At 37.7% G+C, this 25,015-nt stretch overlaps 1 protein-coding gene across 1 annotated transcript in view; it reads left to right on the top strand.

The window, feature by feature from the left end:
• The first annotated feature begins 13,510 nt into the window (after positions 1-13,510).
• LOC126382082 (uncharacterized) overlaps positions 13,511-25,015 on the top strand; it is a 79,279-nt gene continuing 67,774 nt past the window's right edge. The window contains exon 1 of the mRNA XM_050031806.1: positions 13,511-14,744. Coding sequence (XP_049887763.1) covers positions 13,976-14,744 — 769 coding nt within the window. The 5' untranslated portion in view covers positions 13,511-13,975. The remainder of the gene's footprint in view (positions 14,745-25,015) is intronic.

Genomic DNA, 25,015 nt, shown 5'->3' with positions numbered 1-25,015 from the left:
ATAAGCGTGTTTTATATACGCGTCTATTTTAGCAACTGCGCACGTCCCGGTTTTTAGGGTTCCATATACTTATACAACCACAGGAAAAACGGAACCATTATAGGATCACACCGTTGTCCGTCCGCCTTTCAAGATTGTTATCTTGGGAACGCGCGGAGGTTTTTAGTAGAAATTAACATCTAATATCTGCGATCTTTGAAGCTGTGTAAAATCGAACTCTATACGTACGGTCACGAGTACTAATATGTATACACTTTAAAACTATGTCACATTAACTTTTTTGACAAATAAAACAGTAAATCTCATTAAATGTCAAATATGATAGTGCGACAGGGTTCTAAAGTGGGTACGTGTTTTGCTCATGACTGTACACAGACTACGGCAGGGTCTTCCAGTCCTTCATTATTCTGATTATGAGGAGGAACTTATAAATCTATCCAAAGCTAATTTTAATCCCTCTAGCGACCTAAAAGACCTCATTAAGCAACAGTAGTAACCTCAGCAATACCCCAGTGAGTTACAATGTAACTGTTACCTTACCGCCGGCGACTCTTGCCCAACAAGTCACGTCACCATCTGCTTGGTATGCCACAGGCGCGTGTTATGAGCTACGAGTTCAATTCCCGTGCTACACACACTTCGACGAAGGCTCGCAAAAATCTGACGCGACGTGAAGTGATTTTTTATAAGCATAATTCGATTACCTCTTGAATGAATTATAGAATATTCGATTTTTCCGCGGTTCTATTTTCTTATGTTATGGGTGATTTAACACCGTTCATGTATGAATTTAATTAACACGTCTACATATTATAAAGAATATTACTGCTTCGACATAAGATTACACTTTTAAGAACGTTTACACGCTATAGGTATTTTGTAAGGAGAATAAATCATAAAATGCAATAAAATGGGCACTTACGTAGGTTTTCCGATAAATAGCTAAGGTATAAAATTTACTTAACAAAGTTGATTAATTATGCTAAGGTTATCACGTGACATTTATAAGACGTGTGTTCCAATAATTTCTCGTTATTTATGTTAATTTCCGTGGCCGCTCTTTATATATTTTCATAATTATACAGGATGTTACTGACGCCATACCGAATACTGAGGGGGGTGATTCAACTCATGATTCTGTGTTAGGTAATGTCAAGTGGAATTTTCCATCGCAAGAGTATGGAACTGTATGAAATGTAAAGCAGGTCCTTGGAGATATTTTAGGTGAAGCGGTGGGTGGGCTGGTGGCTACACTGCAGAATATTGAATATGACAACATGTTACATGTTACTGATATTAGGCAGCTAAATTACTCAATTGTATATCAATATTTTATGTTTATTTTTATTTTTTTAAAGAACGTCTAGGGCCCTGTGCCGAGGTTTTTCTTGCAGCTTCTTTTCCCCGGCTATACAGGTTGTGAGAAGCTGCAGTAGTTTTAGGCGGATGAGACGTTCGTTATGTAAAAATTGACGATTCAAAGTGTAACTATGTTACCTACTGAATAAAGATATTTTTGAATTTGAATTTGTTACTTGTAAAGTAATTCATTTGTATACATTGTGTCTGCCTTCGTCATTTATGATTATGTTATTATTAAGGTATCATGTACAAGTGGATCGTGTACTACGTTCAAGATAAGTTATGAAATTCTGATTACTAAGTAAAGACGAAAAACGAAAAACATTTTCTTTTTTCTATGACGTCATAGCGTGCTTTTCCATACAAATTCTATAGTAATTTCAAATTTTGACGTTTAATAAAAAGCAACTGATTGGACTAGTTGGAAACTAGCCTAATGATTGATTTTTCACGTTTCGTTTGCGATTGTTGTCCGGTGACTTGGTTATCTTGTGTATCTGAAATTGTAATTAATTTTTTTCTGAGGTTTTTCTTGCGGCTTCTTTTTCTCGGCTATACAGGTTGTGAGAAGCTGCAGTCACTTTAGGCGGATAGGACGTTCGACAAAAAATATTTTTAGGTAATAATATTACTTACCTATTATATATAACAATGTAACTATGCTTCAAAGTGTAACTATGTTACCAACTGAATGGAGTTATTTTTGAAGTTTGAGTTTTTCATTATCCCGGTAACCGGGGGTAGTTCTTGTAATGTGAATATGTTAGAACTCGACTAGCCTCGTAATTTACGGTATTCCTAGGAAATTCGAGTATGTTTTTCCTTTCATGCGATTGCGACCTAATAACTTTAGGCTTTTTTCTTAATGAAATGAAAAGAAAAAAGCAATGATTAATGTCGTATAGACAAAAAGGGAGAAAGAACATTAAAGTCCTTATTGGCTAATCCAGACAGCAAAAAGTTTTGCTTTGTATTATATTTCCTCAACTTATAAGAACAGTTCGTCTATAAAAAAAAACTAGTATGCCACGCAGGGCTGCCAAATTGATTTGAGTCAAACCAGATTATTTTCAGACTTTGCACTGAAATATAAAAACAAATAAGTTTTCACTGAGCTAACTTATTTTGAGCGTATTAACGCTAGTTGATATTAATCAACTTTATGAAAGAAAAACAGAAGTCGTAGATATAAAAAAAATATCACTTTACAAGAAACAAGGCGTCACCTTATTTATTAGCAGTTTGTACTTACCCTAATATAAATTCTAATAATCTCAAACATGAGTTTGCACCGTGAAAATCGTGCAGGCAACAGCTTTGGGTTTTTCCTTCAGCCCAATATGGTGTGCCTGGTTTTACGACGTGCTTCAGTTTATAGGACCCACAGAACATAGAAACAAGGGAGATATGCCTTCCGCGCTACTACACGAGTCCGCATGTCGCCTGTTAACTCACATCGGCGTGTGAAGAGGCCGCACCAACACATTTCTGGCTGGATCGCTACATAGATTTACCGCCGTTCCTTGCGTTGTAACACAAACGCTAGTTGTGGTAGCGTGGTACAAAAATAGCAATGGACGACGTTGAAAGTTTAGAGTACGATCGTTGCCTTATGTAATACGATCGTTTTGTGCATATTTCGGTCCCATCGGCTATGCTCCTCGGATCTCTCTCACATACGAACTCTGATAGGACCTGTGCTAAAGTGGTGCTTGACGTTTATTGCGAGCAAAATTAGCGTGATCCAACCCAACGATGGTGCGGAAGAAATTAGCTGGCCCGGGTTGAGAGGTTTATTTATTCAGTAAACGTTTGGTTATTTGGTTAGTGAGCCTCTCAGTGTTATCCTAGATCGCTCTAGGCTATGTAGGAGGTAGAATGTGTTATAATTTCTTATTAAGACCTTAACATCTTAATGCGATGAAGTGTTTGACTACAATTTCATCATAACACCTGGTGGTGACGATGCGGCTTTGTGTATATCGTATCGTATCTGCTGAAAGGGAAATTATAACGTAATTTAGTAAATAATTATGAGTGATATTGCCGCTTGCCGATAGATTCAAATTACTAAACAAGTTGCGACTCCATTCCTGTCATATAATATCTGCAGACACGAGGAAACCGTCATCTGCGATATTAATTCCGTACACGGAATGTTATATTACGTGACGTCATCGGCGTCCGAAGGACGTAATATACGATCCCGACGACCCGATCACTCTAGCCATAGAGGCAGCCAATCAGCTCGCGACACCAAACACTTCAGGTCCCCGATACCGACCCCGCCGGCGTGGTCGACGATTTCCGTCATTCAGCGCTTATCGCTATCGACCCACTAGGGTCGATTAATTCTTTCAAATATTTATCCTCTCAGACGACGCCCTGAGCCGAGGTTCGCGCCCAACTGGGCACCCTCAGGCCTGTTGTCTTAAACGTTGTACCGGGTGAGAGCCTTCAGCGCTCCCCATTTGTCCGGCCAAGTAGTTAATGCCATCTGCGGCAAATCTACAATAAGTCACTTCAAAAAAAAAAAAAACGTGACGTCATAAACAAAGCCACATTAATTAGCATCCTCGTGTGCAGCGTGACACTCTGGAGTAGCAATATTAGTGGTTCAAAGGGCAGTACAACACAATGTAAACGGCTTCCGTGGCCCAGTGGTTGAGCGTTGTGCTCACAATCCGGAGGTCCCGGCTTCGAATCCCGGTGGGGACATATCACAAATATCACTTTGTGATCCCTAGTTTGGTTAGGACATTACAGGCTGACCACCTTATGTCCAAAAAGTAAGATGATCCGTGCTTCGGAAGGCACGTTAAGCCGTGGGTCCCGGTTATTACTTACTGATCAAATCAAATTAAATATACTTTATTGCACAGAACTACATTTAAACAATCAGACATTAACACATGAATACAGTACAATTTGGGCGGCCTTATTGCTACCACACACACAACGTGATTGCCACGCAATGTGATTGCTACTGATGTAAGTTAGTAGTCATTACATGAGTCATGTCAGGGGCCTATGGCGGCTCAGTAAAAACCCTGACACCAGGGTTGATGGGGTTGGTAATCCACCTCACAATCCACACGATAGAAGAAGAACATAATGTAATGTAGTAATCTTTTGGTAAATGGCAGGTTTATGCCTTAAAATAAGATATAATTTAAGTTGTCTGGTCAGATTTAGCGATCCCCGATTAGTCAATGCCATTCGACGCAGATCTAGGTACAGTAAGTCAAAACAATCTATTCACGCTGTCAAATGTGAATGTGTGTGAATATGTGTGTGTTTCTCTTTTGTTTTGTATTTCCTGTGTGCAATAAAGTAATGTTAAATGTGATCGATTAAATCGCCCCCGCGTTAGTCTACAAGCTCCATACACTAAGTCATTAACCTGCTCATATCCAATAATACTTTGACAATTGAATGCAAATTGCCTACAGATTGAACCAAGCACCGGTTGCATTCAGTATTCAGTGCGCACACGCCGCGATCACGCCAATTAGCACTAGGATCACGTCCTGTGGCCGCCCGATGGCGTAATACGGACCATTCTGATCCTCTCCTAAACTTACAAGTTTACCAACTTTGTGGGTAAAGTGCCTTTTATGAATTTATAAACGGGCTGCCAAATATTGCCGGAAATGGAAGTTTAAATCGTACTGCGCACCACGTCAACAACGCGGTAGTAGAGTATTGATTTTTGCGAATGGAATTTAATGTATTTATGTTTTGGTTTTACATAAACTGCTTACCTCAGCAGGGAATTTGTTCACGTACCACCCTCGTGAATTAACTAAGCACCTCGCTGATACGCAACCCCTTCACGGGAAGTGACTATTTAATTCGCACTGGTTATAGGTTAGTTGCTGGCGCATGAAGGATAATAGAATTGCGAAAGCTGTATATGAAACGAAAGTTGATGGTAGGGATGGCAGAGGAAGACCTAGAAGGACTTACATTGACCAAATTGGAGATGTCCTTAGAAAAGGTTTAGTACGATCTACTCTGAACCGGCGTGCGTGTATGAAACGATTGATGAATGTGGAGGAAGCAAGAGAAGTGTGTCAGGATCGAAGCAAATGGAATTCTATAGTCTCTGCTTACCCCGGTGGGAAATAGGCGTGAGTTTATGTATGTATGTACCTTTAGGTTAGTTCCGAGGTACATGCACGACAACATATATTCTCCAACAACATTTAAAACTTCTATATCACACAGTAAAGTCAAAACTCGATGTGTAACACGTTTATACGTTCCACTGAGAGTTAGTTGCAAGTAAAGTTGTTGGGCCAGCGCCAACCAAGTTGACAAACTCGTGAAGATGTGAGGTGGTCCGCCGTTTCCAGCATTACTATGACAGAACCACCTAAACCTACATCTAGGTTATATTGGGGTGTGATATAATGTATCTATCAAACTAAGTGCTTAATCATCATCATCTCTCTAGAATTATCTCGTTTTTACAAGCACGTCAGCTTATCTAACATGAAGATTTGACAGGGCCGGTTTTGTTCAGATGCGACTGCCTGTCGGACCTTTGAGTCCGCGAAGGGATCACCAGCCCAATACAGTTATATCACATACTTCGTAATAATAAATATAATAACAGTTAGGTCACATACCTCGAAAACGCATTTCTCGGGATTTTTTCAGGCCTTTAATCTGTTGGTAATATTAGTAATAGGTATAAAGGTGTACCTATCGATGCAGCCCGTCGTGTAGGATTCCGTTTGTGTCAGTATTCCGCTCGCGTTTGCGATTTCCTGAAATCTATTGTCCAGTGGACATTGTATGCATTCCCTTTGTTATTTCATCACAAATATACATTATGAGTGTGTGTCGGGGAGGAAGGCAGGTGTGCGGACACGGGTGCGGTGTTGTTCCTCGTAAGCTTAAGTTTATATATTTACTATTATGTTACCGACAGAGATAAAATTGAGGAAAAATGCTTTACCTTGTTTCAAGAAGTAAACATTATTGAATAAGAACACTTGTTAGTTTAAATAATAGCCGGTGTGTAACAGATCCGTAGTTCTCTCCATTACCATTGTCTTCCTGCCCTCACCGCGTATGTACAGTTGACGCTGTTTTTACTGACTTCAAAAAAGGAGGAAGTTCTCAATTCGACCGTATATATATATATTTAATGGTAGTTCGGGCATAACTTCGTCGTACATGAACCGATTTTGATAATTATTTCTTTTTCTATTCATCGCTTTAACCTGTAGAGGTTTTTTGTGAACTTGTAGAGGTTCACAAAAAAAAATTTCGCTATTATCCGTCACAAACATTTATTTTGATAGATAGACAGTCATCCTTTTTATCTGAGTACGTCGAAGCAAAAATATGGTATTGACATGTAAGTAGCACACTATTATCCACACTTTAAATCCTAGTGGTACATACCTCTATCGTCCCCTTATAGTGAACGCCACATATTTTTGAAAAAATCATATTTGGTCGAGATTTTTGTTAACAAAACAATAGAGAAGCAAGCTTCAATCCAATTCAATTTTTACTCGGAATAAAATTAATTGAAAGAGGTTTGTTGAAGAAAATCACCATAAGAATGTGATTTTTTAAAAAGGAAGTTATGTGGTTTGCCTTATAGGGCGACGATATGTACGTATATAGTCTATTTATATTATGTTTATATTATAGGTATTATATTATAGCAGGAACTATTGCGACGTCGCTGCCGCGTTTAATTTTTCTTTTATGTTTAGTCAAGTCACTGTTAATGTCTGAGAAACAAACAATTATGCATGCATGTGACTTAACGGTCTATATTTACAGCTTCTAAGTAATTATGTCGTTTAATGTGTTTTGCTTATGCAACACGTGACATAATAGAGTCTAGTCTTCGACGTGTTTCTTACCTTGCCATAGAAATAGATACCGGATTTCAGTTTCTAAGTCAATTATTATCCTAGTATATCGTTGCCTTGTTAACAGCCTCCGTGGTCTAGTGGTTAGAGCGTTAGGCTCACGATCTGGAGGTCCGGGTTCGATTCCCGATGGGGACATTGTCGAAATCACTTTGTGAGACAGTCCTTTGTTTGGTAAGGACTTTTCAGGCTTGAATCACATGATTGTCCAAAAAAGTAAGATGATTCCGTGCTTCGGAGGCACGCTAAGCCGTTGGTCCCGGCTATTAGCCGTAAAAACACCTCCACCAACCCGCATTGGAGCAGCGTGGTGGAGTATGCTCCATACCCCCTCCGGTTGATTGAGGGGAGGCCTGTGCCCAGCAGTGGGACGTATATAGGCTGTTTATGTTATGTTATGTTATATCGTTGCCTTGAAGTGAATACCAAGTACGCGCTTTTTGAAAAGAACACATTCTGATGTCCTTCGGCAAAACCTCGATTTCTTTTGATTAATTTTATACCGCGTAAAAGTTGAGACCACAAATTACCTGGACTGAAACTGACTTTGGACAAGTCAGTGAAATTTTGTTAACAAAAATTACATTCGAATGTAATGAATTGTTAAGAGGCGCTTACGTGGTTTTCACTAGATATAAGGCGACGATATATTATTTACTACATTTTACAATTATCTCAATTGTACAGGATTTTTCCTGGTTTATTAATGTTCTAGCTACTATCATCTATATCGAGTTATTTGAGTTATTTTTTGTTTCACGTGACTTATTGTAAGTTTACCTATACCAACTGCTTGGTCGGAAAAATAGAAAGTGCTGAGGGCTCTTACCCCCGGTACAAAAAACCGAAACAATTAATCTGGAAACAAAGAAGAATAAAACTCCAAACGGACTTCGAACCTGTGGTTTTCAAAAGCAAGTCCCGCGCTTTTTCACTATGGCTACCATTATCATACCGTGGCATGTTACTTGTATAACGACCAGCAACATACCATAACATTTATGTATGTGTCCCTGAAGTGTAGGTAGTGGTGAATGCAATATACACCCTCTTCTCGCCAGCTATGTTTATGTTCCATGTAATATCGAGCGAGCCTATTGCCATAAACCGAGCCCAAATCCTGGAAACCACGTGATACACGCCACGTGACCGATGTATCAGTATATACACCTACCTATTCATTTATTTGTCTTCCTACATAAACTGCCCATATACGTCCCACTGCTGGGCACAGGCTTCCCCTCAATCAACCGGAGGGGGCATGGAACATACTCCACCACGCTGCTCCAATGCGGGTTGGTGTAGGTGTTTTTACGGCTAATAGCCGGGACCAACGGCTTAACGTGCCCTCCGAAGCACGGAATCATCTTACTTTTTCGGACAATCAGGTGATTCAAGCCTGAAAAGTCCTTACCAAACAAAGGACAGTCTCACAAAGTGATTTTGACAATGTCCCCATCGGGAATCGAACCCGGACCTCCAAATCGTGAGCCTAACGCTCTAACCACTAGACCACTGAGGCTGTTATTTGTCTTCCTATATGTACTTAGGTATAGTTTTATTTTTTACCTATGATTTTAAATGTGTGTTTTCAAGAACTATTTTACGGTCGAAAGTCTTAGGAATTAATACTACGTATTACTCTGTACCTTATACTAGGTATGAACATGTATCATAAAAGTCATAAGAGTCCTAGTACAGCTTCATAGCTAGTATAAGAGTCGAAGAATTACATAGAGTTATTCCTTATTCTACAGTAATATTGTACGCGCCACTTATGAACCAGAGGCAGAATCAGAATCATTTATTCAACGTAATTATCGTGGATAAGCTTGTTGAAGTTCAATTTACATTTTTGAATCTACGTCATTTTGCAAGGGGTTATGGCTGAGGAGAAATGACAAGAAACTGTAAAAACAACACATTTTAAATCAATTTAAGTATACATTACAAGTTATTTAATAACTAGAGAACCACATTTAATACTAGGCATTTTTATCATTTAGGTAATTATTAATCTTATAAAAAGCTTTTTTACATACAGTAAGCCTCACATTTAAATTTATTTTCTGACAAATTCAATATATTATCTGGTATTTTATTGTAAAAACGTATACGTTTATACGTATGTTTATAAGATCGTATTTTTTGTATCTAGCCTCCACTTGCCAAAGGACTGGGGAAGCCCCAATGCGATCCATCCTGTTTCTGCGCAGTACACTGCTCATTACACACCACGAATTGCCAAGGCGCAGGTATGATTCGGTATTCCATGCGCGCGCCGCCAGGAGCTCATTGTGTAATGTTTGCGTATACAAATAAGCTGTGTATTATTTCTAGTTATGCTAGAATAACATAAACATACATAAACATCCCTATATACGTCCCACTGCCAGGCACAGGCCTCTCCTCAATCAACCGGAGGGGGTATGTAGCATACTCCACCACGCATCGTGTGTGACGTCTGACGCCGTACGAATGAAGATGTAAACTAAGACGGAGGGGTGAGGTAAACCTAGATCAGCCGGTGGTGGGGAGCGGATAGTGGCCGTTCTAGTCGTAGTATTATTCCTTATTCTATGGCCGTACTAAGTATAACGCGGTATCAGTTAGAATCACTCACCCAGGTTACTCGTGTAGGACAAACGTATTCGTAACAGGAGCAATTTAAGCTCCAAATTGAATAGTTTTACTGCATAATAATACGTGATAATACCTATACAAAACAGTTACAATGTGTAATTGGATCCCTAGAGTTTGGCGCGTGTAACATCTATGCTGTGTGTATCTACCTATGTGTGCCAATGGTATTATACTAACTATTACTATGGAATAACATAACATAACAAATACTCAACCAACAACAAAAAAAACAACAACACAAATCAACTATGGAATCAACTTCTACAAACATAAAATCACGCATATTTCCCGTTGGGTATCAACTTTTACTTCGGTCGGGTCGTTACTCACTGGGTACCTCAGGGCGGGTATAGAAGTCGAGAAAGACCGCGTAAAAGATGGTGTGACCTCAATGCTTATCAGAAGGATTGGCCGGAGATCGCGCAAAGTCGAGAGGAGTGGAAAAATCAAGGGGAGGCCTTTGCCCAGCAGTGGGATCGAATAGGCTAAATAAGATAAAATAAGAAGATCTTTTTTTAACTTTCTTTTTATTCATAATAACAAATACGAGACAGCCCTGTTTGGAGAACGCGCGACTTACATCTTATTATCACGGATTCGAACCCTGGCTTGGGTTCTAAACGACTGAAATCAAACTTAATGAGTTTAATGTCGTGTGGGGATCGTATATAATTGATACCACGTGGTTTCCATGATTTCCCAGTCCAATTAATGGCAATAGGCTCACCCCTAACACGTGGGACTTAACCATAGCTGGCGAGGAGTGGCTGTACATACTATACTCCTCTGTCTACCCCTTTGGGGATACAGGCGTGATGCTATTTAATGTTATGTTAACAAAGAATAAATAAAGTTTCTTCACCTCTTTTGAATAATTTGTCTCAAGTGATGTCGCAAAATGGAAAAACCGACAACAAATCAAACAAGTAACACTCATTTCAATGGACTCTAGGTATTTATGTCGCACAAAACAACACAACAATAAGTCTGAATGAGGTGTAATCTCTATAAAATGTTTCTAACCGTAATAATATAGTATAAGTGTTCAAACAAAGCGATTGTCCGCGTCAGATGCGCCGGAGTTGAACAATGCAGGTCGCGCCTTGACCAAGCTGACGGCGCATGTGCAATACTTAGTATTAATTTTAAATAATAATAGTACTGTGTGTGAGAAATTAATGATCAACAACTATTTATCACATACGAGATGTAATGGTACTTTTTCTTACCTTTCATTAAAACATATTTTATGTTATTTAAAAATAATAACATTTGTTTATGTTCAGAATGAATCTTTATTAGGAAATCGATCTTCCTGCATTTTAATGTAAGTTACAAGTAGATGTAGGCAAATTTATGTGTTTGTCCTATTGTATATACAGGGTGTTAGTGACATCGTAACGAATACTCAGGGGGATGATTCAGACCATGATTCTGAGTTAATATCAAGTGGAATTTTTCGTCGCAAAATTCATGATTTTTTTAGTTTTTTTTAATTATTTTCAATTCTTTACTTTTGCGATGGAAAATTCCACTTGATATTAACTAAGAATAATCAGCTGAATCATCCCCCTCAGTATTCGTTACGATGTCACTTACACCCCGCACAAGTACATACTGTACCCATACAAGTAGGTATGGGTAATAGTGACACCGTAACGAATGCTGAGGGGGATGATTCAGACCATGATTCTGAGTTGATATCAAGTGGACTTTTAAGTCGGAAAATTCATAAAAATTTTTGTTATTCTTTTTATTATTTTCTGTTCCATACTTTTGCGACGGAAAATTCCACTTCATATCATCTCAGAATCATGGTCTGAATCATCCCTCAAAGTTTTCGTTACGACGTCACTAACACCCTGTATGTATATACACAGCTTACGTCGTACGCGACTCTTAAGCCCTGAATACGTTCTACTTGTGCTGCAGTAGGTGTGTGGCATTCAATATTCGACACCGTTCGCTAAGCTGGCAACTAGCCCAACAGCCTCTACAAATCGGCACAGAAGCGCCGTGGAATGTGTTGTGTTGTGCGCATACAATTGACAAAGGAAAGTACTCGCTTTGCAGGTTGTTGAAGATTTTACTTTGCTAATGCCTCGATCAATTTCTCTTGAAGCCTTTTTAATAGAAATTTCAAATATCAAAAATGCAGTTTACTCTAACAAGGCTTGACCATAATAGACGGCGATACGACGCACCCACCACCTATCATGTTAATCTAACAGAAAGCTCGATGAGGACCGGTAGTTTATATTGTGATGGATGTATCTCTGACTATCCCATTGGTATAAGCCACTATTATAGTCGTAAGCTTATGTTTTATTTTGTTATTTTCAAGAAGTAGATCTGTACGCCTTCAGAACGTTGGTAAAAATAATTATGCTGTAATTTATACAATGTGCTGTAACGACTGAAAAATAGACGATCAATTTCATACCAAGCAAGATATAATATGTCCTATCGCAGTGACCTAGATTCATTTAAGAGTGAATGAATAGAGATACGGGAGAGGGAAGTATTGATTTAGTGACACTCATTCATTTGCACCATTGCGGATTGGTAGAGCAACATGCAAAAAATATATAGCAGACAAAAATAAAAACAAAATGTTAGGTAACCAGTCCAAAAAATATATATATTCAGCCATTTTAATTAACAATTTGTAAGAAGTTGTCGAACTTTAGAGTAAATCCCCTAAAAGGAGTCCGCAATAACCTTGAAACAACCATTACGATGAAATAAATTAATTATGCAAGAAAAACAATCTCACTTGAGGTGACAAGTCGATTCATTCACATCAACATTCTTACTGGTGTGAATAAACTATGGAGAATTACAAATATGCTCTCAAATTGCAATTTCGTTTGAAGCATCAGATTAAATTATACATAACAAAAACTAATTCTTGTCAATTGAGCACGGGGGCGTAAATATTTAATTGCAAACTGATATGTTACACGTGAAGTAGAAAAATATAAGGCAGAAAGTTCAATATTTGTTAATTATTAAATAAATTATTGAGCAATTTTATTTTCTTCATTTACTTTTTAGTTTATAAGTACACTAGTAGTTTTAAACAAATATTCGTTAATGTTTGTCGATAGTTACTTACCTATTGGCTTGGTATCTTTGGAAAATTCTCACTAAGTGTATTATTCTTTACCTTACTTAGCACGATCTTATAAGACAATGGTCTCGTGAGTGGCAATACAATAGTTATCCTCAAATTCAGGAAGTTCATCTACTTCTTTAAAAGTCCGAAGACCTTTAACATTTAAAACTAATATAGTGTGATAGGTTGTTTTTATTTACACGAGAAAATTCTGTATAAAACTTTTCCTTAAAATTTTTTGAAGAGAAGACATTATGTGTTAAATGCTCTTGATTTTGTTCCACATCATGTAGAGCGTGTGTCCTGAATGGTGTGTCTGATGTCACAAACCATTATTCACCATTACAATGCTTGTTCCATGTTTCATACTTCCTATATGATGGTTGTTATTTGTTACAGGTGGTCGCCGCATTAGACCTGTACCAGAGTACAAGTTGGATCATTAAAGAATCAAGGGATCGAGTGACCGGTGCGCGCGCGCCGCTCCCCGCCGCGGCCAGCACACTCCGCCGCCGCTCGCCGCGAGAGACGCATGTGTCGCGACCGCGCCAACGGCTTATATTTCGAAACTGTGTTTCTTAGTGACTTACTGCGCATTCTTTTCGTTATAACTTGGAAATTTTAATTATCTCGATATCGAGTGATTGCACTGAAATTTTAATTAACCTACGTTTACGAGTAGTGAACGTTTTCTCCTCTGGACAAGTGCATTGAGTAAGTGTAGAGAAGGCTACATTCCAAACCGGTGTCGTTCTTTAATGGACGAGGTGTGTACTACTCTGTATGTGTTTTATAGTTACCGAGGGAAGTGACTGATTCTAGTGATAGGTTTTCGCTGCACAAAAACTAGGAAAGTTGTGAACTGAAATCGTGTGAAAATTCATCGCTGGAGAGCTCTCTAGCCAGAATGTAATAGAGCACTGGCAAAAAGCGAAGCCTATTCAAGAGAAAAATGGCTCGCGGGGCGCTGAGTGAAAACGAGCGCTACTGCCTTGACGCTGGTGCAAAAAGCCAAACGGACCGGCTGCAAGATGCAGAAAAAACTTTGAATGGAGATTGCAAACCTAACGGGCTGCGAGTCCGCTTCCTCGACGAGGAAGGCAAGACGGAGCGGACAGTCAGCACCGACGAAGTCGACTATGCCGTCTCACGCGTAAAGAAAATACACATCCTGAAAAACAGGAGTTCGAGCGAGACTAGCATAATGTTAAGGAACCCGTCTCTCATGAAGAGGCGGAATAGCGCTGACCGTCGGTTCAGTGACGGCCAAACCGACAACTTGAACAACAACTCGCTAAGCGAGAACCTGAATGGCAAGGTATCGATACTCAAAATCAGCGAGTTCGATAAACCTGAAAAGACTGAGACAGAGCAAACCAAAGATGCAAATGGGCAAAGCTTTAAAAAGAATTGTAACGTGTACAGCGTAAACCAAGCAAAGACGCTGACACCTGAAAGGAAGAAGTCAATACCGTTGACGATTCCGCGATTAATGGGACATAAGACGATGCAGGAGAACGCGCAGGGAAAGTCTATCCTGCCTAACGAGGTCTGCTTGGCGGACGCTGCCAGTGGCAAGGACTTCACTGCGCGCGCTATAGGGCGACTGTCTCGAGGACTCGGTCGGCTACTCAGGCGCACCAACAGCGTGCGCATCAGCGAGCCGGACCCCGTGTACAAGGTGGCCTATCTCGGCAACGTCCTCACCGGCTGGGCTAGAGGTAAGTTGAAATTCGATAAAGTTTATTTTATTACTCAACATAATGCCAAAATTACTTTCTTTACATTACTATCGCGACGCACTATTGCAACGGTTGCATAAACGATTTAATGTCGCATAACCACAACAGTTACTCCATTGGTTACATTATAATGTTATTAGCTATTCTTATTGGATTAGATCCATTATCATAACATCAAATGTAATGGAGTTAAAACATTGGCACAAAGAATGTTCCTTGCGGCACACCTGTTATTGCGTTATGATTTGTAAACAATAGACTCAGTACATTTCATAATAAATTCACATTCCGAATTGGTAAGTACACTAGAAACCTACTGAACGTGCTAAGTAGATTAAACTGCTTCAATGTTCACTTATGCATTCTAGTTATCTAAAGCTTAGGATACAATTAATCTTAACAAATAGTGAATCATTGTTTCACGTTAGTTATATAGGTTACTGTTACTGTTAGTAAAACGCTCTTATTTAAGGAAGGATTACATACTTAAATAACTAAACAGGGCAAGTTTACGAATAAACCACGACTCATTGCAATTTCAATTCTATAACAACACAAGGTAACACGACAATGTAGTTCAAGGCAACTCATCGAAGCAAGACTGGGTATCCAAATTCTTACGATTCCATTGCAGATCAACTGACTGCTTACAGCCTAGGTGTTCGGTATGCATTCGTGCTAAGTGTTCTCGTGATAGAATTTTAAATCCGCTTTAAGTATCTACCTATTATCAGTAAAAGACGTAAATAATGATCATAATTAACTTCGGTAAATAATTCATTCTATTTCTAATCTTCGCGTGATGATCTAATAGGTATGGTGTTTTTATTGGAACTTGATGACCAGAAAAATGGGTTGCCGTGTAACGTCTCCTACCTAAATTTCCATTAATTTTACCTTGGTCTGTTCATGGTTCACGCTACTCGATTATCCTTAAGAGCGAACTGGTGTATCTCGACATCATACTTTCCTGTTCACACAAAAAACGGTCATCGTTTGTAATCTCATCTAACAAACTACGAGTTTTTTGTTTCTTGCTCTGGAGTAATCAGTCGAGTTCAAAATACACCTTGTTACAATCCAAGAATTGTATCTTTAGCTTGCACGCGTCTGCGACGTCAAGCCAACAGACATAAACACTAATGCGATCGTAATATACATACCTATCTACATTCAAAACTTTCGTTAACGCCGTCTTGAATCTGTCATGCGCTGCTGTCTCTGGTAACGACGCTGAATCTATCTCAGTGAAACCAAACAATGTAGGTATCTATTATAATATTTAAGCTGCTGCTACAGAGTATGTAGACATCAAAAGTTTTATAATATAAAATCAGACATTGTCTGGACGTAGAGCGATGGACGCAACGTACGATGGAGAAAGCCGCAGATAATTGGATTAAACCGATAGAAATTCCATTGCGTTTTCTTTGGCTCTTTGTTGACGGGGAGATGAGATTTGCTTTTTGTTGTTGGTATCACTTTTGTACGTTAATAAGGATCTATTAGTATAGCCTTTTTTCAAGTATTAGTATTTAAGTATTTTAATTATTTTTAAGGGTCGTTGGTTTTCAACACAACTATTATGTTTTACTATTATCTTGTAAGCAATTACTTTATTACTTTTATCCTAGCATAAAAACGCCTGCGTCCATCTTCATGGTTTTGTTAGGTTTAATACGATCAAAATTATTATATTTCTAAATATAAACAAAATTAATGTCCTAAAGCGGTATTTATACGAAATTTTCCTTTTCAACCTTATTATCAGCACAATTGTTATTCAACACTTGCCTTATTTTCAATAGTAATAACCCGTTAATGGAATATTACAAGTTATCGTGTTAATGAGAGTCATTTGCGATCTCCTCTGTCAAAGTTCAGCTTGGGTCTGCCATTAACTTCTGCTATCTAACACCGCATTAGCATCATATTAAGTTACTTCTATTGTTACTATAGTATCTTACTCTTTGTACTGTTATTATTAAAAATATTCCTTACGTAATCAAGCTTCTGGCCTGTTTAAAATAACTGTTTCCATAATATTTGTAATGAAATGAGAAAGAGGAAAGAATGTGTAATTAAAGCTGGAATGCGTTTAATAGGAGAACTCTTAACTCAATAAAACTTTCCCACACTAAAAGTATAGTAAACAGCTGTATTCATTTCAAAGAATGTTTATCTTGTTGCAATGCAGTGTATTAATGGACTTTCTGAATACGGTATGAGTCAGACCTTCAGCGCATGATCGATTACACTTTATATCTGATTAGAGTCAATAATGTTCGTAGCAAATGATACTAAAACATTTCCTGGCGAATATGATGTAGTCTTATAATATAATTAAATAATAATGCAGACAAATACTCACACAGACATAAATAAAATAGTTCAGTGGTCATAAGGATATATGCCTTTCGACCGGTGTCACACGGGTCAGCCGGCTGCTCTTCGAGATAGTGAAAGTCTGTCACAGTCCTGTACTTTTACTTGACCTATTTATTACATTGTCGTAATAGTTCAATTTATCTTAAACAGTTCTTGGTTTGCAAACTTGTAGTTTGAAATTAACCTTCTAGAATACATCATTACTTTTATTTTATTTTGTACGAGTAATTATGATTACTATTGCAGTTTTCCAATTATCGAATTATATTTTTTTTTATGGGAGTCAGGTGTAGGCAGTTCACTTTACAAAGTTAATACAGTTATTTAGATTTTATCTTGCTCTATAACAGCTAAGATTTTTTATAATTAAATTGAGAGATATGCAATCGACCTGAAGTGTACTCACCGCAACAAAGTTATCAAATTTACGACCAGCTATTACTATACTTACTGCAGGATAATTGTCAAGCTATCATGATTTATGGTGGGGTTCAAGATTAACGATATGCAAACACACAATGTTAAGATCAAGGCTTGTTGTGACAGCGCGGGTAATAGCGAAGATTAGCTATATGACGTCAAACGCTGAAGAATGTCCAACATCACACAATGCTAAGTACATGTAAACATCTAATTCTATACTTAATGCACAGCTTAGTGCAAGCGGCTTAGCTGGCTTTGTCTGCTTGCAGACTGCTTTTTCTTTACGTAAGTAGGGAGATATAGGAAAGAAAGTTTCTAGAGAGTACAAATGTAATAGAAATTAAAGACACAATACGTGACGGTGAGACTAGAATCGTTTTATAAAATAATAAAATATGACTTTCGCTCCTTCACATGATTGAAGCCTGTCAGATGATTAAATTTCGTTGAGCTGGGTTTGTTGTGGGGTATTATGTAGAACCCTTCGCTTTTTGGGAAACCCTAAAACATTATTCAAAGTTCTGGGTATTTAGGGGTTGCCGATGATGACTCATTTTAATCACGACATTTAATAATCACCATGAAAGGGTATCCTATCAAGCTTGTATCAAGTATCGGTGTAATTTAGAATGGCGGCTATACGTCGGTGGGTAGTTGTATGAGATCCCGCAAGCCGCAGACCTCTACAGGAAGCTCGGTAGGCTCTGTTGCCGCATCTGTCTCGCTCGCACGTTTTTTCGTATCGCATTCCACACGGCATTGTCTGGTCGCTCCCACAGCCGCCGCTGCCGTATCTGCTTTACTAACAAAATTATCTCTATTCTCAACACTAAAGTGTTCTGAATTATCGTTTCTGACTGTAAAAATAAGTTTGTTCTCAAAAGCTTGACGCGTATTTTCGTCTGTAATGTATATCGCCTCTATCTCCAGTGATAAAGAGTTTAGAATTACTTTTGTGGTCTGCATGAGAATTTTGTTCCCTACTACTGGTTTTGTAGCATTTGTCAGCGTAGCGTACTATTTACGAAGTGTCAGCTCATGTTTTCTAAAAGCTTGACATTTTATACGCGTATTTAATTTATTCACTTCATTACCAAGGACTTATTTAATGGGTTTATGCAGATTTATCTTTATCAGAGAGATACTAAAAGTCTTTTAATTAAAAAGACCTTATAAAACTTTGATTTGAGATATTTGTACTTATGTAAAACAAAGAGAGGATAAAAACATGTTTGTATAGTTTAAATTATGATATGGTTAATATCTACGCTTATCTAATCTTTGAACTGTGTGCCTTCCGGTGTAGCTTTGGATAAAGGTTCAATTTACATTTTGCGGTTATGATATAAATCCGGTCAAGAAGAGGAAGGATCAAGCAAAAAATATCAAGGATTGACACAATTCGTGTAATCAATTCATCTCTCTTGAGGGAGACCTACCTACTAAGGTAGTAGGTAACAGTGTTAGTTGTAACGGCACAGTTCTCTCAATCGGAATCGATTGTATGGTATCCAAAGCCTCAGCGTATTAATTGGTTAAATTGCTCGGAATCACGATTTCGTGTCGTCTTTACAATACTCATCATGATACTATTGAACGATTATATTCTCCGGTTCTAATAGGTTGATGTTTAGATTAATTCAAAATATTTGTAGGCAAATCAGTAGGTACAGATTCTTTCGATTGAAGCCTTCAACGCTCTGCCTTTTTTTTAGGGTCAAGATTTGGAAACTATTAAAATTACTTTGAAAGGTCTTTATCGCTATTCTGTCACTACCTAATCCCTAAAAAATATTTTTGTAACAAGTTGCTTGTGTTAGTTCATTTTGAATATTTTACGATTTTTTTCTGTTAAAAGTATAACATTTAATGTTGCACGAGTCTGTCGTGCGATAATTTATAAACACATCAGCATTAATTTTAATTTAGTGCAAAGACATGAATAACTTAGCATTTGTTATTCAACCGTGACCAAGATAACTAGCATGGTAGGACAGAGAGGTCAATAGAACTGTGACAAAAACTATACTTTTTTGAAGTGAGTTATTGTAGATTTGCCTTGGATGTTATTCACTACTAGGCCTTTAGAAAATCAGATTTATTAGTTTAAGACATACATTTAATGTATTTGTGACCTTATGGTTACGCCCGTATCCCTATCGATGTGGCCAGAGAGTAGAGGCACTAGTCATGAAAACGCGTGTAAATCGCGCGATATTTGGCATGCCTAAACGAGGCCTTAGGTATCTATAGCAGAAACGCGGCAAATATTGCCTTCTTCGTTGGGCCCTTGCTCCTAGGCTGCATGCATATTTAATAGCTTGTAGTGTATCTATGGCTGTCGGTATGTCGGCCGCCTCAATACAGGGCTGGTCGATCGACAAACGGTACGCGCGATAAAGACATATATATGGGTGCGCGGGCGCCGATAACGCGGGCTAGCGGTTATCGCGGTTGTTAACCCACATGCACAGGTGATACACTACTGCAGTGATACGTGTCGTGTAGAGTAGATATAGTGACTTGGAACTCATCTGTGGGAACCGACGAGAATTGGTACAGAAATGTAATATTATGAGAACACAGAGGTGTAATCCGTTTAATCACTCAGTGTTGTTCTTCAGTTTCATCTAAACAGATGTAAAGATTTTATAAAACAATCTTAAATGTAAAAAGTATCTTTATGATTTTTGCTATGTTTAAAAAATATTTTTTTCGAGATAAATTACTTTTTAAAAGTAAACATAATGATTAGTTAGATATTTCGACGCTAAAGGTCAAATGTGGATCTCGGTTTGTCATCATATCTCATTCACATATTAATCCTGTCTGTGGGTTCATGCTCACGAGCTGCGACATAACAGTTTTACTTAATCCACTGACCCAATCTCCCGCGGTACCCCACTGTCCTGTCTGGTGGAATTTTCCCCTATTATACCAAAACAAGGGGAGGGGTACGTCTCCCAAGACATACATGTAGAATCTTATGTTATGGCTAAGTCACGTAGCAGCTCACGCAATTACAGAACTGCGTAAAGTCACAACTTACCAACAAACAACTTGCACCTTGTATTCAAGTCCTAAGATAGATATCTAAGGACTAAAAATAATAACATCACATAAACATCCTATACGTCCCATTGCTGGCCACAGCCCTTCATCATCCGGAGCTGCATGGAGCATACTGAACCACGCTGCTCCATTGCGGGTTGGTGGAGGTGCTGTTTTACGGCTAAACATAATAACGTATTTAAAATAGATATTACGAGTATATATAGTCCGCGCCACGAAAAAAGTCCCGTAGCTGTATAGATCGACCGTGTCTGTATGGATTTAAAGATTATCATGACTTGTTAAATAGTTCCATAAATATCCGAGCATTTCTTTCGTGGCGTAGACTTAAATTATATTTTAATGCTGATATTATCTTGACCCTTTGTTTTGTAATAAGGCGAAATCATGTCGACACATAAACAGTAAAAGGGCATCAGATCATCGCTTATGAAAGTTTACCCATAATGTTTGAGAGGATATAATATAATCGACTTTTATGGCAAGCTCGGTGTGATTAGCTGCCGTTCATTAAAGAAATAATAATATTTTCTTTAATTTGTTTTACTACACAGATAGAAGAACATATAGCGTTGATTCACTAGAATGTTCTTCGTTTTACCGACTGTCCAATCTAGAAACTACATCTATGTTGAAACATTTGCAATTTTTCATTCGCTCACCGTTCACTTTCGAATTCATTCTGCCCTAAATTACATCGTTAAAATTGCTATGATTGTTCTTTCTATCAATGTAATTTTGTTTCCAATTTCTGTTGTTACGCATTTTTTTTGCAAAATTGTTTGTGTTTAAGTTTTATCAACACTTATTTGTTCAATGTGATTTATAATTATACATAACCACATATCTTTCGTCTGAATTACAATTGTTCAACGACAAATATTTCCTTAGACTTACCTGATCTGAAGATATGACAAGTCTGATTTTTTTAAGAAGTGACTAGCTGTCTCACCTTTAAACCCAAAGGGAAATCAGTCCAATTATAGTTCAAATCACATACCTCTGAAAATATATTTGTCAGGTACGTGAGTACGACGTTTTCCTTCACCGCTGAGCACATGACAATCATTTAACTTCCGAACATTTCACTAAGTCTTCAATATATTTCAGCAAAATAAGTTGTCCTCCCAGAAATTGTCGTATATTATTATATTTTCCCTTAAACTTTAATAACTGCGATTTTTGTATGTTCAATTAAATTTTGCCGTTACAACCTGGTTACCGACTTTCGACGGAAATGGATATTTATAAGTATTTTCGATGAACATGTTTAAACTGTACTTAATAATGAATATGTATTATTCTACCGATTGGAAATACAGGTCGTTTTCCGGCCGGGTAAACGTATGTTTAAAGATATGGATTTATCTTCTGACCCACAGGAAAAACAAGTACATACGGATGTGCGATTATACCTCTATTTGCTACGAATAAATAAAATTATTTGTAGTCTATAAATATGTATTTATAATGAACCATCGTATGTAACTAAACAATGGCCCCGATTCCTGCAAACACCGCCTAATTTTTTTTTAAGTTATATCCGTCATTTTCATATCCGTCGAAAAGGAAAGGGACGGATGATTCACAGCTCTTAATTTTAGGAAGAATGAGTAAATGAATGTGTCGGGTTTTTAACTGATGTAAAATTTTTAGACGGTTGGTTTAGATTTGTGCTTAAAATTGACGTGTGTTCCATAAATTTTATGCTTGTCAATTACCCGTCCCTTTCCTTTTCGGCGGATAAGAAAATGACAGATATAACTTAAAATAAAATTAGATGGTATTTGCAGGAATTAGCACCAATTACATATTATGTATTTATTTTACGAAATATGGTATACGTTTTAAATATATTATATTTTATTTACTTTGTAGATTAAATCTAAGACATCATGCACTTTAACTTTTACTGCGCAATATATCTGTATTAGTCTTGTAATTAGCCATGGAGCATAGTAATTAAATGAAAATCTCATTTAGCAAAAGCTTAATCTGAGTTCAGTTGAGTGCACTTGAATCCAGTTAGATGCTAATAAAGTGTTTGACTGCTGAAGGCGGAAGAACATGGCTTTATGACCTCGTACGGAGATTTTATTGGGAATATGTTGACTGCAACATATATACAATGTACATATTTTATTTTTTAATTCAATGTATATAGGTACCTGAGTCTCCACCGGACTTCGTATTTTTAATCTTTACGCAATAATTGTTATACCATAGGGCTACTGCGATACAGGGGAAACCCTAGTGCAGGGCCCGCTATTAACTTGTGTTAATTTTACTTTATTTGGTAAATAAATATTTTTTCTTTTTTTTCTTTTTACTTTTACATACTTGTATATATTAATTTAAAAGATAAATCTCATGACTGACTTGATCTTTATGAGTTTGACAACCTCTTATTATGACAAATCAAAGGTTTTAATGTAATGCTGTTTTCACTATCGTGTGGATTGTAAGGTCAATGACCGACCGCATCAGGGTTTTACTATCGTACACAGAAACAAATAAAAATAGTTATTTGTAATTGTATGCGTTTTTCCTCAACAATTCGCATTTATTATCTAATGTATTTACATCCTACTTGCTTATTCGAGTTATTATGTGCGTTAAACCGAGTTATTGTAATAATAAGTTTAAAAGGACATTAAAACTACGTATAATTGCTCTTGTACTTACTTACTTATTTTTTTTATAAAAGGAGCATTGTGTTTCGTAGAAGCCGTTATATTACATTATTATTAATAAATTTGATTAATTATATATCATCATCATCATCAGCCCATTAACGTCCCCTCTGCTGGGGCACGGGCCTTCCCTATGGATGGACAGGGAGATCGGGCCTTAAACCACCACGCGGGGCCAGTGCGGATTGATGGTTATTAACGACTGCTAATGCAGCCGGGACCAACGGCTTAACGTGCCTTCCGAAGCACGGAGGAGCTTGAGATGAAAACTATTTTTTTTTGTGGTCACCCATCCTATGACCGGCCTTTGCCGAAGTTGCTTAACTTCAACAATCGCAGACCGAACGCATTAACCGCTGCGCCACCGTGCTCCTCAAATCATGATGTGGATGAACTCGCTAAATAAATGTAATTATATATATTTCGTTTTAATTCCGCGAAAATTATTCTATTTTTTATACATAAATCAACAATGCATCACTTGGTGACGATAAACATAACAAGCTTACGAGTACTTATATCCCAATTGGGTTAGTCAGAGGTACATCCCTCGTAAGATGAACTAAGTATCCACACCCCAATGAGCTTTCTATTAGACCAACATGATAGGTGGTGAGCCGTATCGCCGTATATGTATAATGGTCGAGTCAACTGTGTTAGTAAAAACTGCACTTCAGATAAATTAATAACTCATTGGTGCCAGTCCGGTAGGTACCCGTGACAATAAACCATTAAATATTTTATTTCGACCTGTTAGTGTTGGCAATTAAGCTTAACTGGTTTTCATTTAGTTGTTTTAGTATAAAAAATAATAATATTTTGTTGTTATCGTGGCAAATAATGTACGTAACGACGTAACGTTAAAAACATTGCTGTAAGTACAAACAATTTTATAGAAATACAGTAATAACAATAAACTCGCTACAAAACTTTATTTGGTTTGTTTATGGATGAACTCGCTAAATAAAATAAATTAATTTGTAAAGTTTAAGCGAAGCGGTTTTGTAAGACAAATAAATTAATTATCACACTGGCGAACTTTCTTGTATAATAATTTGCTTGTCTGGCGCTGAGTTGCTGAAAGGCTACACGCTGTACAACGGTACACGTGCGAGCGAACTGAATAGAGAACAACATAACCATAAAACTGTTTTAACTAAGTACTTACAATGTATATTAGTAAATCCAACGTTCTCATCATCTTCTAGACTCTTTAAAGTCCACTGGTTATAAGGTGACACGAGTCTTGTAATGCTAACTCTCTTGATTGTTCTCAATGGCTTTAGCTCACCCTATTTTCCTCCCCTAGTAAATTCATAGAATTTTCCAGATTTCATACGCTGAATTGCACTTAGTTGCAGTTCTAATCCAAGCCTTCATATAAGTACTGTGTGTAAGCGCGTTGCAGTTGCTCGTGCGTTCTGTTGCGTCGCGACCTTCACGCACCGCTTTCTCGGCGCCGGCGCAGCCGCGCGTGGCACCGCCGACAGCCCACTCACACGCTCGGCTTACACTATCATTGCCACTGAGGCCCTTATAAACTTACTGTACTGTCACAGTAATATCAGAGCAAAAACAGTTTTTTTTTAACAAGAAAAAGAAGAAAGAAGAAGAACAAGAATAGCGAATCAAAGTGTTCAATAAAAATATAGTTCTTGGTTTGTGTTGTCAAAA

This window comes from Pectinophora gossypiella, chromosome 3 (assembly GCF_024362695.1).
Source record: "Pectinophora gossypiella chromosome 3, ilPecGoss1.1, whole genome shotgun sequence".
In the NCBI taxonomy this organism is placed as follows: domain Eukaryota; kingdom Metazoa; phylum Arthropoda; class Insecta; order Lepidoptera; family Gelechiidae; genus Pectinophora; species Pectinophora gossypiella.
The sequence above is the reverse complement of the archived record's forward strand: the minus strand, read 5'-3'. Positions and strand labels throughout refer to the sequence as shown.